Raw genomic sequence first — 14,763 nt, 5'->3', positions numbered from 1 at the left:
AATTACGTTTGCGGGGTAGCATTCTTTGAGCTTCAACCTGTAGTGTATTTATATTAAAAACAAATTTTACCATATATTATCTTATACAGACATTTTTCAAAAATTGGCTTTTCATTTAATAATTGGTATTTTCATTTACTTAAAGTCAACATCCTTAAGTCAGCCCGACCAATTGATTACATGCTTGCCAAATAGTTAAAAACTTAGGGATTAATTTGGAAAATAATGATGGTTCAGTTAATCTGAAGGACACTTGTCTGTAGTTTGTACTACATATCTCGTGGATGTCACTGTCTTTTAAGAGCGAGATATTAATTGAGGAGGAAAACTGAACCCCAATCATAGTCTCAAGTGGAGCTACTTCACAGACACAGTTAATTGTTCCAATCTGCAGTACCTGGCCAGAGTGACAGCTCACTCTGACTCTGGATTTGCATATTCTTGACCTCCAGGAGAGAAGTAAGGTGCTCATTACTCCTCTAGAGCTCTGCAAAAGGCCTGGTAATAGAGGATTTTTAAATGTGGTCAAATGTCTCAGAGTAATTCAGAAACTGAACTGTCAGTCTTTGATCCTGAGAATAGCTTCAAGGGGTAAAAAAGATTATAATAATAACATTTTCCTGCATGATAAAGGAGATTAATCCTTTAATTATATCCTTATCTAGCAGTACCTATCCACACCTGTATGTTTTGCATATTTTGTGGATACCTTGTTCTGTAGGATGTGAACTTCTCTAGAGAAGACTGTATTTCACGCAAAGTATATACAATTTCTGGCACATGAGAGGGGCTGCATTCATCACAACTAATTTCCTTTCCATAGCTATCTCTTTTTCAAAGCTGTATATTTTACCATCTGTGGTCACTGGAAGGATTCGAAATAAGTGGCAGCTTTAGGGGAAATGGTTTTTACCAGATTTGAAACAGAACCTTGTTTTGAATGTATTCTCTAATCAGTGTTTTCCAAATTGCGCGGCACTATCCGCATTTGGGATCAACAATTTGGGATCAACAAATTGATTTTTTTAGGGTACTACTAGTTTTTTTTTTTTTTTTTTTTTAGGCAGAGTCACCCTCTTTCACCCAGGCTGGAGTGCAGTGGTGAGATCTCGCCTCACTGCAACCTCCCCCTCCCAGGTTCAAGTGATTCTCATGCCTCAGCCTCCCAAGTAGCTGGGATTACAGGTGCCCACTACTATGCCAGGCTAATTTTTATATTTTTAGTAGAGACAGGGTTTCACCATGTTGGCCACGCTGGTCTCAAACTCCCGACCTCAAGTGATCTGCCCATCTTGGCCTCCCAAAGTGCTGGATTAAAAGCGGGAGCCACCGCATCCAGCCAACTACCAGTATTTTAAAAAATGAATTATAACAGAATAAAACAGAAAAGGTCAGAAGGCACTGCACAAAGGAAAGGTCAATATGGTTTTACGAAACATTTGCTTTATATACAGAGTAGGTTTCTGTGTATTTCTCACAATGCCTTATGGCCAGTGAACTTTGAGATCCTCTGCCTTTAACTTACCTTTTTTCATCTAAGGACACAGTGACCTTTCCTGAATTTAAACCCCTGAAAGAAGACATGATCATTTCTGTCTTGGAAGAGCCCTTGTTTTTGAAATTGAAAGATCCACACAAACTTTATAATGATTCAGATCTCTTGAGAATTATTTATACAGCAAATCAATTTTCCTGAGTCTAATTCTGAGTCTATCTTCAAATATTTATGTGACTAGAATTTTCTAACTAAAAGACTTCATTTGATTCTCATTGCTCAAAGCCAAAGACAGATTTGTATCATCCTCTTTATTTGGAAGTTTTAGTCTCTGTAAAATGATACAGCCTCAGCATTGCTCTGGTTCTTTTAACTAGCCAAGCTCACTTGGATAAATTTCAGGAGAAAGATCTGTGTATACTTCTACTTTCTTGGTTGAAATTCTGGGATCGTGGTGGGAGGACTAACATCCAGTATAGTATAAATAGCAACTGGACCTGCAAACTCAGTTTGGAGTATCTCTTTCACTTCCTTCCTGGAGAAACTTCATTTGCATAAAAGGTCAGAATGCAGCCACAGCAGAAGATAAAGCTTTCTAGGTCACCCTAGCCCCACAGCAGGTTTTTTTCTTCCTGGTTCCAGTATGTTCTCCTAGCTCTGAAGGACTCTTGATGATGCTGGTAAAGGCTGGACATGCTCCACCCTGTTCGGGGAATTCGACTTGATAAGAAGAACTGGAAGAATGGAATCTGAAGCCTATCTTTTTATGTACAAGTAAAGCAACAAATGACATCCGGTATAAAATGACAAGTCTTGTGAAAGAAAGAAATAGAAGAGGAGAGGGACCTCAACCAGACCCTAAGGTTACATGTGATAGTTGGCGTTGGCCTGTTGCTAAGTTAAAAAAAGTAAACACCCATTGGCATTGGCTGGTGATCACCCATTGGCATTGGCTGGTGAACACAGTTTCATTCTCCATCCTTCCTCCTTTCGACAAGCACTTACTGAGTCCTCACTGCGGGTCATGAACTAGCACTGAGCTCTGAGACATGCAGAGATAGTTAAGACAGAGCGTTGTCCTCAAATGACACACAGCCCAGTCGGGACAGTGTCCTCACTAGGAGGAGGTGGTGGGGAGCAGGGGGTGGCATCTGGAGTGGGTAGAAATCAGCAGAGACTACAAGTTGGTAAAGGAGCAGAAGAAAGAGAAAAATGTGGCACAGCAGAGAAAAGGAACAGACAGCTAGCGACAGGGAGGAGCCCAGCTGCACCACAAACTATGACAATCTTCAGTCACACAGGGCCCCTGCGCGTGTGTATCAGGAAGAGCTAGATTATCTGGGACTACAGTCTCCCACCCAATCACACTCCTTTCAAAAGGGCAAATTATTATTACTATTATTATTTTCTGAGTTTTGCTTGTGATCACAGTGAGTGTTTGTGGCAGGACACATTTTTTGATTCTCATTCAGCTGGCATTAATATGCTAGATATATCCAGTCAGAAACAGCCAGAAAAGACATGATGCTTCAGAAAATTTTTTCACTTTCAAACCTTTCGCTTTGTATAAACAAAGCAAAACAAGACCCCAATCAGGACCCAACAAGACACCCCCACCTTTTTTTTGGGACAGGATCTCACTCTGTTGCCCAGGCTGGAGTACATGGTGCGATCATAGCTCACTGCAGCCTCAAACTCCCTGGGCTCGGTGATCCTCCCACCTCAGCCTCCTGAGATGCTGAGACTACAGGTGCATACCACCATACCCTGGTAATTTTTAAATTATTTTGTAGAGGCAGGGTCTTGCTATGTTGTCCAGGCTGGTCTCAAATTCCTGGCCTCAAGAAATCCACCTGCTTCGGCCTCCCAAAGTGCTGGAATTACAGGCATGAGCCACCATGCCCAGCCAGACCCCTCTTTTTTTCTGTATAAAATTTATAGAGAAATATAATCATAGTTTTGGTTTTAAGATAATGAAGTAAAGATCTTTTGCCTCCTCCCCACTTTTTTTTTTTTCCTGTAATTCATCCCAAAACAAAAAAGAGAACAAGAAATAGAAACTTAAACTCCATCTCTGATGATGCTAAGAGACACCTGGCAGCCAGAGGAAGAAGTGGTCTGAGCCAAGAGGAAGAAAGTGCAACCATCATGCCTGCAGAGAGGGGCACTGACAACAGGCAAGATGGCCCATCCCAACTCACCCCGGGAAGGTGCACACTGTGTGGCCAGCACAACCACGAGGGAGGGAGGCCAGCGCCGAGGGCAGGACAGTACCTGGAGCCCACTTGGCAGTGCCCAGGTGAATGCTGGGAGAAACAATGGAGAAGCTTCATGCAGGGAATGCTGGGCCCAAGTGGAGGTGGGGAAAGCATGGTATGGAAGACCAGGAGTGAGGAGAGAGGCTGAAGACATGGACCACACCATTCACGGACCTTGAGGGTTATGCTGAGTGAAATAAACCAGACACTAGGGCAAAACTGTATGACTCTCCTTATAGGATGTCTCTAGAGTAGAAACTGAGAACACTGGTTGCCTATGGGGAGAGAATTGTGTGGCTGGGAATAGAGTGGAGGATCTTTCAGCTTATACCTCTTTGTATCTCTTGAATTTAACACCATATGGCTGGCCAGGCATGGTGGCTCACACCTGTAATTCCAGCACTTTGGGAGGTTGAGGAGGGAGGATCACTTGACCCAGGAGTTAGAAACCAGCCTGGGCAACATAGTGAGACCCTGTCTCTACAAAAAATTTATAAATTAGCTGGGTGTTGTGGCATGCGCCTGTAGTCCCAGCTACTCAGGAGGCTTAGGCGGGAGGATCACTTGAACTCAGGAGTTAAAGGCTGCAGTGAGCTATGATCATGCCACTGCACTCCAGCCCAGGTGACAGAGCAAGACCCTGTCAAATAAACAAATAAATGAAAACTAAAAGTATGTGGCCATATTCTTATCTAATAATAAGTGGAAAAAACCTAAGAGATAAAAGTTATGAGTAGAATATTTAGAACTATATGCAGCAAATGCTAGAATAAGGAATCAAAATTCCTGAAAGTAGATTCCTTTGAGGAGCACCTGCAGGTGTGGGGCAATTTTTCATTAGAAGTCTTTTTGTGACCAGGAGCGGTGGCCCATGCCTTTAATCCCTGCAGGGAGGATGAGGTGGGTGGATCACCTGAGGTCAGGAGTTCAAGACCAGCCTGGCCAATATGGTGAAACCCCGTCCCTACTAAAAATACAAAAATTAGCTGGGCATGGTGGTGAACACCTGTAGTCCCAGTGACTTGGGAGGTTGAGGCAGGAGGATTGTTTGAACCCAGGAGGTGGAGGTTGCAGTGAGCCAAGATCGCACCACTGCACTCCAGTCTGGGTGACGGAGCGAGACTGTGTCAAAAAAAAAAAAGTCTTTCTGTAGTACTTTTTAAATGTGCATATATTACTTAGATAAGAATAAAATATTTAATAAAAATATCACTGTAAAAAAATTAGAAATTTCAGAAATTCATCAAGAAGAAAATTAATATAATCTATTATCTCTTGACCCAAGGTTAACAACATTTTGGTATATTAGTCTTTCTTTCTCCTCTAAAAATGTGTTTGCTTTGTGTGTGACTTTCTTTTTTCTTTTTTGTTTTCCCTGCTTTCTTTTATTTCCTTTTTATTTTACAAAGCTAAGTATATGATATGGCTTCTTCTTCTTCTTCTTCTTTTTTTTTTTTTTGAGACAGAGTCTTGCTTTGTCGCTCAGGCTGGAGTACAGTGGCGCTTCTCGGCTCACTACAGCCTCTGCCTCCGGGGTTCAAGCATTCAAGTGATTCTCTGCCTCAACTTCTCAAGTAGCTAGGATTACAGGCGTTCGCCACCACGCCAGGCTAAACTTTTTTGTATTTTTTGTAGAGATAGGGTTTTGCCATGTTGTCCACGCTGGTCTCGAACTCCTGGCCTCAAGTGATCCACCCAAGTTGGGATTACAGGCATCAGCCACCATACCTGGCCTGTATAGCTTCTAAAGTACTTTAAAAACAAACAAAACATAGCCAGCAGTTTACTGGGTAAAGAAAATACTTTCAGATAATTCCATTAATCAGTAGATTCTCTCCCATACGCAGTTTTACAACAGTGTGGAAAATGGCATGTTTTGGCAATGTTTACCAATTTCTATGCTCTCTATGAATCAAGTCCTCTCATGTGAAGTAAATAGGATTGCTTATGTTTATAAACGTAATGGTAGAGGCTCTTGTAACATACAACTCTCGTGCCTAAAAAATTTACTGATCCAGATCTCCTCAAGACATCTCACATTCCCAGTCCCTCCAGGGACAAGCCAATCAGGGAACAGACCAGTCGATGGATTCTGTTGGGTTCTTCCATATAGAGAGAAATATATTTTTGTGATTCTGACCATTTTTCTACTGGTTCTTTTTTTATTATTTTATTTTATTTTTGAGATGGAGTCTCGCTCCCGTCACGTAGGCTAGAGTGCAGTGGTGCAATCTTGGCTCACTGCAACCTCTACCTCCTGGGTTCAAGTGATTCTCCTTCCTCAGCCTCCTGAGTAGCTGGGATTACAGGCGTGTGCCACCATGCCTGGCTAATTTTTATTTTTAGTTATTTATTTATATATATATATATTTGAGACAGAGTCTCACTCTGTCACCCAGGCTGGAGTGCAGTGGTGCGATCTCAGCTCACTGCAAGCTCCGCCTCCTAGGTTCATGCCATTCTCCTGCCTCAGCCTCCCGAGTAGCTAGGACTACAGGCGCCTGCCACTACCCCTGGCTAATTTTTTGTATTTTTAGTAGAGTCGGGGTTTCACCGTATTAGCCAGGATGGTCTTGACCTCCTAACCTTGTGATCCACCCGCCTTAGCCTCCCAAAGTGTTGGGATTACAGGCGTGAGCCACAGCACCCGGCCTAATTTTTATATTTTTAGTAGAGATGGGGTTTTGCCATGTTGGCCAGGCTGGTCTTGAACTCCTGACCTCAGGTGATCCACCTGCCTCAGCCTCCCAAAGTGCTAGGAATACACGCGTGAGCCGCCCGCCTGGCTGGTCCTTTTTTTAAAAAAATGACTTTTCACCCCAAATATTTCCAAACCCTGGGCATTGCTCACATCAGCTGAGGGGTCTTGAGAGGCACACGGATCTGGGGCTCAGAGCAGCTTTGCCACCAGCGAGGGGTTCAATCACCTTCTCAAGCCTCAGGGGCCATGGCGGCATGTCACATGCAGCACACCACACGTATCACAGAACATTCTTTTATGATATTATATGTTTATTTTATCAGGTGTCAGATTATATACCTAATCTGACTATATAATCTTTCTCTACAGATTATAGAAAGAGATGTAGGCATAGATGGAGATAGACATATATAACATCAGACATCAGGGCTGATTAGAAATATGTTTCCTATTTTGCAGCAATATTAATTCATTAACCTCAGTGTCTAGAGCAGCTGGAAGATGAAACGCTGGCACTAAAGGGATTTCCTAGGACTGCCGGTCCACTGTGCAGGCAGACACCACCCAAAGGCTTTCAGCTGCCAGCTGGTCCCTGCCCCAGTTTCTCTGTGGCTCATCCCCACATGCAGCAGTAGTGATGGGAGCATGCAGGCTGTGTGGCTGCTTTGTCTAAAAGCCTTCCCTGGCTTGCATCTCAGCAGAGTAAGAGGGACTGCTCTCACATGGCCAGTAAGTCTCTCCCTGAGCCACTCTAACCCCCAGCTCCATAGCCTTCTGCTTTCTCATCCATTGACTGTCTAGAGATCAAATGGCCTAGGTGAGTCATTCATTCATTCATTCATTCACCCATCCATCCATCAAATACTCACAGAGGCCCAAACCACGCTGGCCTCCTGCTCCTGTTGGTCAAGTCCATGCTCTGGCTGCTCTCCCCATGGGGACACGCAGACCTCAGAGAGCCCAAGGCTCCCTCCCTCACATCTCTGAGTCCCTGCTGCTGCCAGGACCATGGAATAAAACCAGCAGCTCCCCACCCCCTTCTGTGAGTACTTGCCAATCCCTAAGCCACTCCATGCAGGCTCCACACCACTCTCACCATCCTACAGGCTGGCTGTGTGTTTGACAACCATCAGTCTCTCTCCACTACAGCATTCACTCTGAAGGACATGGGCAGATACCATGGCATCCTAGCAGCTGAGAGTGCCTAGCATACTCAAATATTTTTTGAAGAGGAGAATGATTTAAATATTAAAAACTTAATTTTAAATTCCCCTCATGCAAACATTTTGTTAATAGTCAAACATGAATGAAAATATGAAAGCTCTGGGAGAAATCCCTCTTCTTGGTTTTTTTTGTTTTTTTTTTGTTTTTTTTTTTGAGACGGCGTCTCACTCTGTCGCCAGGGCAGACAGTGATCTCAGCTCACTGCAACCTTGGCCTCCTGGGTTCAAGTGATTCTCCTGCCTCAGCCTCCCGAGTAGCTGGGATTACAGGTGCCCAACACTACGCCCAGCTGATTTTTTGTATTTTTAGTAGTGACGGGGGTTTCACCATGTTGGCCAGGCTGGTCTTGAACTCCTGACCTCGTGATTCGCCCACCACGGCCTCCCAAAGTGCTGGGATTACAGGTGTGTGCCACCGCGCCTGGCCGAAATCCCTCTTCTTAACCATGCCAGCACAGACCATGGAAAAAGGGAGGGATGGACAGAATCTGGCTCTGCAGGCTTCAGGTGTTAGGAATCTGGAAATAAATACTGAATGATGCCCTCACTGATACCAGTATGTTAAAGAGCAGAAGGGCCTCGCACTGATAAACAAAGGTGGTTATTTCCTGAAGAGAGAGAGACTCCAGGGCACTTATTACAAAACCAATTGTGAAGCATTGGAAATCCTCGTCTCCATGTGGGTTTCCTCCTCCGTCAGGGGGACTGCCTTGGAGGAGCCCCTGTGTCTATCCATCCTCATCTCAATACCAACAACCATGCCAGGAACATTCTAGTATGTGGTGGAATTAATCAGTGCAGAAAAAGAACACACATTCAATAAAATAAGAAGGCAAAGAAGTGTCTAAGCACTTTTAGAACAATTTATGCTAAAGATAGTGAAAATAAAAATCAAGTCTTTTTTTTTTTTTTTTTTTGAGACAGAGTCTCACTCTGTTGCCAAGGCTGGAGTACAATGGCGTGATCTCAGCTCACTACAACCTCCACCTCCCGGGTTCGAGCAATTCTCCTGCCTCAGCCTCCCGAGTAGCTGGGATTACAGGCGTGCGCCACCATGCCTGGCTAATTTTGTACTTTTAGTAGAGACGGGGTTTCTCCATGTTGGTCAGGCTGGTCTCAGACTCCTGACCTCAGGTGATCCGCCTGCCTTGGCCTCCCAAAGTGCTGGGATTACAGGCGTGATCCACCACTCCCGGCCCATGACAATCAAGTTCTGGTTCAAAGCACTTATTCTTTGCTATCGGGTAGATGAAGTTATTATTACTTTTTAATGCCTTCATGCAACCTGACTTTTTCTCATTTATACCACTTGATTGTAAATAGCTAAGTAAACCATACCTGGGTAGGGAATTTTCCCATAGGTGACGATTTCGTATAGGAGGATTCCAAAGGACCACACATCAGACTTAATAGTGAAACATCCAAAGTTGATTGCTTCTGGAGCCGTCCACTTAATAGGGAACTTAGCACCTAAGGAAGAAGATATGTGGTTCTTACTTGGGTATTTAAGCTTAAACAAAAAGTCATGAACATGTGACCCCACACTTTCTTTTCTTTTCTTTTCTTTTTTTTTTTTGAGGCGGCGTTTCACTCTTGTCACCCAGGCTGGAATATAATGGTGTGATCTCAGCTCACTGCAACCTCCACCTCCCAGGTTCAAGCAATGCTCCTGCCTTAGCGTCCCAAGTAGCTGGGGTTAAAGGCACCTGCCACCACGGCCAGCTAATTTTTGTATTTTTAGTAGAGATGGGGTTTCACCATGTTGGCCAGGCTGGTCTTCAACTCCTAACCTCAGCTGATCTGCACGTCTTGACCTTCCAAAGTGTTGGGATTACAGGCGTGAGCCACTGCACCCAGACCATTCTTTCTTCTTTTGATTTCTTTTTTTTTAAATTTCAATTATTTATTTTGAATAAGTAACACATACACATAGTATAAAATACAGAATGAGTTCGTGATGAAACTACATTTCTCACAAGGAGCTGGTGAGGCCAACTGATCGGGGACAGGCAGACCTAGCCCAAGGGGACATGCAGGGTCCCCTTGAGGAAGGCAGGGACTCAGGCACAGGCTGTTACTCTGGCACCCTGGAAGGCTAGGGGCTTCTACCTACCACTTAAAAAAAAATTTTTGCCTTTATTATGCCTTGGCTTAAAATTTTTTTGGTCCCCAACACAAACTAGAAATTGGAGTAAGAACAGTAAGGACAGTAGAGAATCTCCTGGGTGTCTGTTGTATGCGAGGCAACGGCACACATTCCTGCATTACCCCCTGCCTGCCTGGAGCAGCAGTGTGCAGAGACAGCAGGCAGGACCATGGCTGGAGCTTGGCTTGGGCACCCCACAGCCCTGGTTTGAATCCCGCATCTGCTGTTTTCTGCTTGGTGTGATCCTGGCAAGTCACTTGCTGTCTTTGTGCAGCTTTGGTGCTTCCATGTGTAAACTGAGGAAACAACAAAACCTTCCTAGGTTGCTGTGAGGATTAAATGGGTTGATCTGTGGGCTTGGCACAGTGTAAACACCAGTCAAGTATGGTAATAAAGGTACCAATGAATGGTACTTACCAATGAAGGTAAGCATCATTATTGTCATCCTGAGATATGCCAGGAAGAGGATGCTGTTAGATCTAGAACATGCGCTCTGCACTAAGCCATGGTCTTTGCCTGAGAACAGTTATTTTTGTGAAACTCTCAGCTTGTTAAATTCAATAAAACCAGTGTAACCAATTCCAGTTCAGATACTTTGAAGTTAGATTTCCTGGCTTTGAATCTTAGCTCTATCACTTACTGTGGGACCTCAAAAAGTTGCAGAATCTCTCAGTTTCCTCCTCTGTAAACTGGGAATAGTGATGATAATATTAACATCTATCACATGGGATTATTGTAAAGATAAATGAAATAATGTATGAAAAGCCCATTTACACATCATAAATGCTCAATACATTTTAGCTATTATTTTTATTTTTTATTTTTATTTTTTGAGACGGAGGCTCGCTCTGTCGCCCAGGCTGGAGTGTAGTAGAGCAATCTCTGCTCACCGCAAGCTCCGCCTCCAGGTTCATGCCCTTCTCCTGCCTCAGCCTCCCAAGTAGCTGGGACTACAGGTGCCCACCATCACGCCCGGCTAATTATTTGTATTTCTAGCAGAGATGGGGTTTCACCGTGTTAGCCAGGATTGTCTCGATCTCCTGACCTCGTGATCCGCCCGTCTCGGCCTCCTAAAGTGCTGGGATTACAGGCGTGAGTCACCGGGCCTGGCCTTAGCTATTATTTTTTTGACTCCTTTTCTTTAGATCATTCTCGTTTGCCTGCCTTTTTGCTAGAGATAATCATTAAGGTCAAGGATAAGTTAATCCACTTTCGAGAACATATGCTTGAGGCAGGAGGGGAACCATCCTACACATGATGGAAGCAGGAGATGTTCAACAAATCAAATCAATCTGCTTATTACCTCTTCCAGAAATAACAAACATGTCATTTTAAAAAAATAATAATCTTGCCAGGTGCAGTGGCTCACACTTGTAATCCCAGCACTTGGGAGGCTGAGGCAGGTGGATCACCTGAGGTCGGGAGTTCAAGACCAGCCTGATCAACATGGAAAAACCTCCCTCTACTAAAAATACAAAATTAGCTAGGTGTGGTGGCGCACGCCTGTAATCCCAGCTACTCGGAAGGCTGAGGCAGAAGAATCCCTTGAACCCAGGATGCAGAGGTTTCAGTGAGCCGAGATCATGCCATTGTATTCCAGCCTGGGCAACAAGAGTGAAACTCCGTCTCAAAAAAATAAAATAAAATAATGATAATCCTTGTTCAGCAATGCTTAGGAATTTCAAGAAAGTGCTTGTTTCTTCCAGAAGAGAGTGAGCACTGCAAACATATTGGCTCAGCTCTCATGGATGAGAGCATAAGAATCCTCAGTCATAACCACATGGGCAATCCTAGCCCAAGAAAGGCCTGTGCAGTCCCGACCGTGCTCGGCCCCCAGACAGTGTGCCACAGGCTGGGGAACTTAGGCCTCTCTGTGCATTTTTGATTCCCATATATAATTCAGAATGTGGGAAAATAAAGTAGATTTTTTGCATTATATTTAGTTCTGTGTGTATGATAATGTTCATGTTTTAATTTGTAATTAAAAGGCTGGAATAAAGAACATAGAATTAATGTTACAAACATTTCCTCCACAGCCCCATATATTCATTGTTTGAGTGAAAACTTTAACAATGTAAAATAAACAAGAATCTTGATTTGGCTGAATCTATTTGTGTTTTGTATTGCTTAATTGAAATACAACTGATAGCATTTGTAAGCCTAACAAAAGTATCATGTGGAGTTAATCAAGAGAGTACTTTCTAGAAACTATTAGAATAGAACTGTAAGCAGACAATTATGGTACAGCTTAAATGTTGTACCAAGTAAGTTTTTCTTAATGATGACTATTGCAATTGCTTTGTCAAAAACAGACAAAAACAAAATAAAACACAGTAATAAAACATCTAAAGATCGTTACTGGAACATACCTTCCCTTGCTGTGTACTCATTATCTTCAATTACTCTAGCAAGGCCAAAATCTGCAATTTTGCACATGAGTGACTCGGAGACCAGGACATTAGCTGCTCGCAGGTCCCGGTGAATGTAGTTCTTCCGCTCGATGTACGCCATTCCCTCTGCAATCTGAAAACAGAAATAGGCTCTCATTTTCATATGTAGGGTAGGTGACTGGAAAGGGCCATCAAGGAAAACCAGAAAACTTATGAATTCCTGAAATCTTTTCATGTATACTATTTTGATCATTCAGGTTTTGAAGACAGTGCGTAATGGCAATCACCATTTGAGCCCTTTCTAAAATAACTGACCACTCCCCGCCAAATCTCCAATAACGGTCATCCTTAAAGAAAAAAAAAAATTAGCAACAAGTCTTAACATTTTCTAATGTGTGAAGAATCTTTTTAAGACCCTGCTAAATTCATCCATGTAGATATACAGGTGTCATTATGCCAGTTTTTCAAATCAGAAAACTGATAGTACAGTCTGAATGTTTGTGTCCCATTCCCTGCCCCCTACCCCAAAGTTCAAATGCTGCAATCCTGACCCCGGGGCAATAGTTATTAGGAGGTAGGGCCCTGGCAGGTGATTAGATCATGAGGGTGGAGCCCTCACGAATGGGATTAGTGCCCTTGTAAAAGAGACCCCAGAGAGCTGCCTTGCCCCTTCCACCATGTGAGGACACAGCTATATGGTGTCATCTATGAACCAGGAAGTGGCCCCTCATCAGACACAAAACCTGCCAGGGCTTTCCTTGCTCCCAGAACTGTGGGAAATAAATGTCTCTTGTTTAAGCCACCCAGTCTATGGAATTTTATTATGGCAGCCAGAACCAACTCTAAAAATAGAGTTGGAGAAAGTGACATGTTAATACAAATAAATTATTGAGTTATCAAGAACAGGATATCCTTTCCGTCAGGTTAATCGACAGCCCATGGAACTGGTTCTCCAAGTTCTCTCTGCATATTCCCTCTAGGATAATCACAAAGATTCACTCTTTTTTTTTTTTGAGATAGTCTCACTGTGTCCCCCAGGCTGGAGTGCAGTCGCACGATATCAGCTCACTGCAACCTCCAGCTTCCTAGGTTCAAGTGATTCTCCTGACTCAGCCTCCCGAGTAGCTGGGATTACAGGCATGTGCCACCACACCTGGCTAATTTTTGTATTTTTAGTAGAGATGGGGTTTCACCAGGCTGGTCTCGAACTCTTGGCCTCAGGTGATCTACTCGCCTCAGCCTCCCAAAGTGCTGAAATTACAGGCATGAGCCACCACACCCGGCAAGATTCACTCTCATGACAAAGTATGACAGCAGGAAAGAATCCAGGATTTAAACACAACAATAACATAGGGAGGCAAAACTACTACTCGTTGCTGAATAGAAAGTGTAGTATTGTTCCAAAGTCAGGTTTTTAAGGAAGACATTACCAAATTATAATGTTAAGGAGAAGGAAGGAATAAAGTAAAGGAAGGAGGGAAGGAAGGATGGAAGAAAGCAAGCAAGGAAAGAAGGAAGGAACAAGGAAACGAAGGAAGGAAATAAGAAAGGAGAGAGAAGGAAGGGAGGGAAGTAAGAAGCAAGAAAAAGGGCAAGAAGGAAAGAAAGCCAAGTAGTAGTGTATCTGGTAAGCAGTTAGAGAAAACTCTGATTCGAACTTTTCACGCAGGAATGAATGTATTCTGCCAGATTCTACCTTGAATTGCAGATGGCTCAGCTTGGAGGATCTGACTTTCCCCAGTCATCTGCAATAGCATCCCTGGTGATCAAGCAATTCCGGTTGCTTAGCAAAAGATTAGCTCCTTAGTATTGGGTCTGCCTTTCCTTCCCCTCTAGGCCAATCCCTGGCCTCACCTTCTGCTCCGTGGGCCTTCCCTGAACTCCCCTTTACTTGCCCTAGATGGTCAATGTGTACAAAAACCATCTGTAGCTGCTGATCATAGCTTTGTCATTATTTTTATGCTGTTTAATGCTCTCAGTGTTGTCATGTTGGCCAGTCGATAAACACCACCAGGGCTGAAAGTATCTTTCTATTCTCACTTGTACACATTGGAACCTTCAAACTTGTCACCAAACCTCTTATCAGAGACAAAGTAAGTCCTTAGGGAAATGGACTGGGGTTTTCATATGACCAGAATACTATCTTGTTAGCCCACTACTGCAGGGATTTGGCAGATGACATTCTCAGGGTCACAAAAATCTCAAGTAAAACAATCAGTGTGGCCTACATCCGTCTCAAAGACTGTTCAGTCCAGTATTTTGCTTCTGAGTGGAAACAAAGAATGTGGTCCAAGCTCCTTTGCACTGCTGCCAAGGCCCTGTATGACCCGGCCCCCGCTCAACCTTCCACTTCCTCACCATGACCCCCTCCTTTGTGCTTCTACACCCCCTGCCTCTGTGTGGAACGTTCATTCCCTCCCTGCCCCTTTCACCCTATCTAAGCAGTCTGCCGGTCTCAGCTGAGATTTCACTTCTCCCGGAAGCCATGCCTGGCACACCCTCTCCTGCCAGGTGTGCGTGCGTCCCCAGCGCTCCCTGCTCCTCACCTGA

At 43.8% G+C, this 14,763-nt stretch overlaps 1 protein-coding gene across 3 annotated transcripts in view; it reads right to left on the bottom strand.

Annotated features, from left to right (window-relative positions):
* LYN (LYN proto-oncogene, Src family tyrosine kinase) overlaps positions 1-14,763 on the bottom strand; it is a 138,371-nt gene that overhangs the window by 2,522 nt on the left and 121,086 nt on the right. For all 3 annotated transcript variants that reach the window (XM_045398277.2, XM_005563340.4, XM_005563341.4), the window contains 2 exons: positions 12,193-12,346; positions 9,016-9,147 (listed from right to left, as the gene is read on the bottom strand). In XM_045398277.2, coding sequence (XP_045254212.1) covers positions 9,016-9,147; positions 12,193-12,346 — 286 coding nt within the window. The remainder of the gene's footprint in view (positions 1-9,015; positions 9,148-12,192; positions 12,347-14,763) is intronic.

The sequence above is a fragment of the Macaca fascicularis genome, chromosome 8 (genome assembly GCF_037993035.2).
Source record: "Macaca fascicularis isolate 582-1 chromosome 8, T2T-MFA8v1.1".
NCBI classification, from domain to species: Eukaryota; Metazoa; Chordata; class Mammalia; order Primates; family Cercopithecidae; genus Macaca; species Macaca fascicularis.
The sequence above is the reverse complement of the archived record's forward strand: the minus strand, read 5'-3'. Positions and strand labels throughout refer to the sequence as shown.